This window comes from Calidris pugnax, unplaced genomic scaffold (genome assembly GCF_001431845.1).
Source record: "Calidris pugnax isolate Ruff unplaced genomic scaffold, ASM143184v1 scaffold10, whole genome shotgun sequence".
Classification (NCBI taxonomy): domain Eukaryota; kingdom Metazoa; phylum Chordata; class Aves; order Charadriiformes; family Scolopacidae; genus Calidris; species Calidris pugnax.
Window position 1 is genome coordinate 2777602 of NW_015090795.1, and position 4398 is coordinate 2781999.

Sequence of the window (4398 nt, forward strand, 5' to 3'; positions counted from 1 at the left end):
CTCCCCCGACTCCTCACCCCCCCCATCCCCGGAGGCGCCGGGCCCCTTGGATGCCGCCGAGATGGGCAAGGTGCTGTCCAAGATCTTCGGCAACAAGGAGATGCGGATCCTGATGCTGGGTCTGGACGCGGCCGGTAAGACCACAATCCTGTACAAACTGAAGCTGGGCCAGTCCGTCACCACCATCCCCACCGTGGGCTTCAACGTGGAGACGGTTACTTACAAAAACGTCAAGTTCAACGTGTGGGATGTCGGGGGCCAGGACAAGATCCGTCCCCTCTGGAGGCACTACTACACGGGCACGCAAGGGTTGATTTTTGTGGTGGACTGCGCCGATCGCGACCGCATCGACGAGGCCCGCCAGGAGCTCCACCGCATCATCAACGACAGGGAGATGCGGGACGCCATCATCCTCATCTTCGCCAACAAGCAGGACCTGCCTGATGCCATGAAACCCCATGAAATCCAGGAGAAACTGGGCCTGACCCGAATCAGGGATAGGAATTGGTACGTGCAGCCCTCCTGTGCTACTACAGGGGATGGACTCTATGAAGGGCTGACATGGTTAACATCCAATTATAAATCCTAATGAGAGAATAACTATTTAGTCTACAAAGAATTAAAGAAAAAAAATTAAAAAATAACCCACATGGCTTTCCAGAAGAATGATTCTCTACTGAAAAGTAAAACAAAAAGCATCCATAGGATTATGATCACCTTTCTCCAGTTCTCCACCCTTTCCTTCTGCAACACTTGACTGGATTCCTGTTTTAACTCTTCTTGCTTGGCGTTAGGATGCTCTAATCTCCGAATGTGACATGAACACAAGCACTAGATGCTATGGCAGACTTCCAGCAAACAGGGGAAAGACACATTGTAGACTTGCTAAGTAACTTTTTTTTTTTTTTTCTCTCTCTTGATAGCCCTTAAGATGGTTTGATTATTTTGGGGGATGGTTGGGGGAGGGGTACCGTTTTCAGTGTATGCTTTCTGGTTCTACTTTTTTGATTATATATTATTTTTTTTTTCTTCTATCACTTGCTGTAGATTGCTACTTTTTTGCATTCATGCAGAATATGTTGATAGGTCGATTTCATCTAGTAAACTGAAAATTATTGCTTAAAATCAAACTGCAGTCTGTCTTTTTATATTAAGGACTTTTTTTTTTTTTTGACCAAAAAAAAAAAAAGTTCTGTTAATCTGTAACTAAGTAGTGACTCTCGGTCTGTCTTCATATCTCAGACTAATAGTGAAACGAATTCTTGCCCAGAGTGGCAGGTAGTGAGAATACCATTGTAACGCGTTCAAAGTGCATATCAGGCATAATGTTAACTAGGTAATGTTAAGAACTTGCTTTGAAATGTCAGCTGTGAAGTTCTGAACCATACATCATGCATGAGAAGGGATGCAAATGAGTTCCCCATACCACATAGCAACCATATAGCAAATAAGACATGAATGATGTAACAGTTCCAGGGTAGATACTGTGGAGTTTTTTGTCTCGCATTGCCGACTTAAATGATGTTTTAGCTGCAGTTTTTACTGCTGGTGTCAGTCTCCGATTTCAGTGCAGGATAGTTTTCCTTCCAGAAAACCCAGCAATAAGGTGGAAGCATCGCAACAAGTTTGACTTCCAGTCGCAGCTGTTTAGGCAAAAATCTTAGCACTGACTTTCCTGTCTTGCAATGGAGACAAGTTGCTTTCATCTCAAGGCAGTTGCAGACATCCAGATCTTAAAAGGATTTCTGATTCTTTCTGACACGCATGGAGTGGAGAAAGGAAAAAATCTTTTTAATTTTTTTTTTCCATTTTGTAGACTTCCGTAGCTAGAGTTGAGCTCGGTAGTTCTGACATCTGACTAATAGCCATTTTGAGGAAAAAATCACTCATTTTGCTTTAGTTTTCCAAGACTGAACTCCCACATGTAGTTGTTGCTGTCGTCCTGCAGGAAGGGAACTGTGTTGGATGTCTGAAGCCCATTGAGGAACTACTAATGAGAGCAGGGAGGAGAGAGAGAGGGGGAGAGAGAGAGAGTATATGAGAGAGAGAGAGTATACGACTATGAATGTAAACTTCCATAATTAGTTCTTAAAGGGCAAGCAGCTCATTTGCCGTGTCACAGCTCACAGATGTGACTGGCGAAAAGAAAAGTAAAAAAACCCCACCCAGAAGAAGTATTAGTATAAAAACTCAATCAAGTATTAATGCTGGGTGCAAAAAAAAAAAAAACATTCAAGCAGCTGGTTCTTATTCAGCCTTAAGGATTAACTTCAGATTTCCTCAAGGAGTTAAACTCCATTGGGGAATTCTAGGAATGTATGCTACAAAACCAGAAGAAAATGGCTTGGTTTTTTTTTTTTCCTTTTTTTTTTCTTTTTTTCTTTTCCAAGGCTATGAGTTTTACATGAAATGGGGGGCATTACACTACATTTCTGCAGTGTTGACTCTGCGCGCTAAGTACATTGTATATGGAGCTCTTACCAAAGATGTAGGGGAAGATAAAAATACTGGATTCGCTTCGGGAATGGAATGCTTTGGACCACTTAAAAGTTCCTTTAGGATATGGTTCCAAAAGACTTACCTGGATGTGGGTGGCAAATGGGACTCAATGGGATCTTGATGCCAGAAGATAGAGCATTGATTGACTCTGCGCCTTCCTAACTTAAAAGAGAGTCTGCAAAAGCTTAATGTAGAATAACTCTTAAATCTCAGCTCTAAAGACGAAGAGGTGAGTTGGTTTGTTTTATTTTCACTCAAGGCTTTTTGCCACTGGAATATCATTGCTCTATTTTCTAGCTTTTTTTTTTTTTACTATTATTATTATTTTATTTCTCTCTGTTGATGTAACTTAACGAATAGTGTGGTGGTATAAAGACTAAAAATTACAAGAACATGGTTACTGTTTTCTTCTGGAGCATAAATAAAATAGCCAAGCACAAAGTAAATGCCTAAACTGGAAAACTTGAAGCTCTCTTAATGGTTCTTGAACTTTCTTAAATCTATTCTCAGTCAACATGAAAACTTCAATAACTTCATTTTTCGTCTAAGTTGATTTACTCTGTTTTCAAGTGCTGGGGCAGACTTCTTTGCTAGACTCTGCGTTAAGTTGAATTCACAATTTTGTATTTCCTTAGTAACTTTGTTATTCTGTTTTTGTAGGTGAAAGGAAACTTGATTATGCTTCTGAAATTTTTTTTTAATGTCTTTTTTTGGGGGGGTGGGGGGCAGGGGGAGGGAAAAAGTTACTGAAACATGTGGCAGCGACTTCAAAAATAAATGGCCATCGCTACTGAACAAAATATAAAAGGTTTCACTTTCAACATGTCCTTTATAGGTTGTAGTTGAACCTCACCACGATCCAGTGGCTATCAGGCAGCAAACGAAGCCTGTAGGATAAAGTGGCAATCTGTAAGAAATCCTATGATTTTTTTTTTTTTTTTTAAAAAAAACAAACAGAAAAACAAACAACCTAATCTGGAGTTTTGAAGTGCATCGATTTGTGTTCATGTGAATTTATGGAGTAAGTTTTGAATGGCGTTAATCGTGTCTGATAAGTGAATGAGTCTGTAGACTGTGATCTCCCTGACTAAAGTAACCAGGAATTTTGTGTTCTCAATATGGCTGTAGTGTTGGTAAAGAACTAATAAGCAGAAAATAAAGCAATTATACAGCGGAGCTCTCCTGGTATGTTACTTATATTTAACGATGAGAGAAACAGAAAGGGGCAATATGGTGCTGCAGTGGAGCGTTCTGCCGGCATAAAGAGGGCTCTGTTCTGTATTTCCCGGCTTGGGCAGCCTGTCTGTGCTTCCTTTGGGACTGAGATTAGCCACTATTTTTATAAGTGGGAAGGATGATACTCCTTTAATACTCCCACTCTTGCAGTTAACCATCTCCAGCAAACTTTTTGGAGCATCAAATTTACGCTGCCCGGGGGGGCTGGTTCCCCGGAGCTTGGGGAGGTGACTGGAGGGTCCCGTGTTTCACGCAAGAAGTGACTTGGTTGGAAAGGGAAGATTTTGGGCCAGTGCAGAAAACGCAGCCGTGGCCGACGGGGGCCGATGAGTGGACAGGGGTGGCTCTTGGAGTGACAGAGTCCCCCCGGGGGACGTCTGTGGTGCCTGTGGCGTGGAGGGCCCCAAGGGTCACCAAGGGCTGAGGGGCTCCTTGGGCAGGGGCTTGCGCTGATGGTGGGGATGGTTGGAGGTTCCAAGGTTGCTCCCAGCAGCCGCAGGTGTGAGGCTGGGTGTTGGATTCCTAAAGCTTTCGGGAATGGCCAGGAAAACCATGACTCAGGCAGGTGGGAGTAGCTGTGATCCTCCCGAAGCCTTTTTTCTGGATGGGTGTCGAGGCCGGGCTCTGTCCTCCTTGCGTGACAGTTGAGGGTGTGGCTGTGCA

The 4398-nt window shown here is 43.0% G+C and overlaps 1 protein-coding gene across 1 annotated transcript; it reads left to right on the forward strand.

Annotated features, from left to right (window-relative positions):
• The first annotated feature begins 6 nt into the window (after positions 1 to 6).
• Positions 7 to 3675, forward strand: ARF6 (ADP ribosylation factor 6). Its single transcript, XM_014936806.1, has one exon. The coding sequence runs from the start codon at positions 62 to 64 to the stop codon at positions 587 to 589; it is 528 nt and encodes a 175-aa protein (XP_014792292.1). The 5' UTR covers positions 7 to 61; the 3' UTR covers positions 590 to 3675.
• Positions 3676 to 4398: the final 723 nt, after the last annotated feature.

What these genes read in the sequence shown, in the direction of transcription:
- ARF6 (XM_014936806.1), top strand. Translation starts at nt 62, where the DNA reads ATGGGCAAGGTGCTGTCCAAGATCTTCGGCAACAAGGAGATGCGGATC.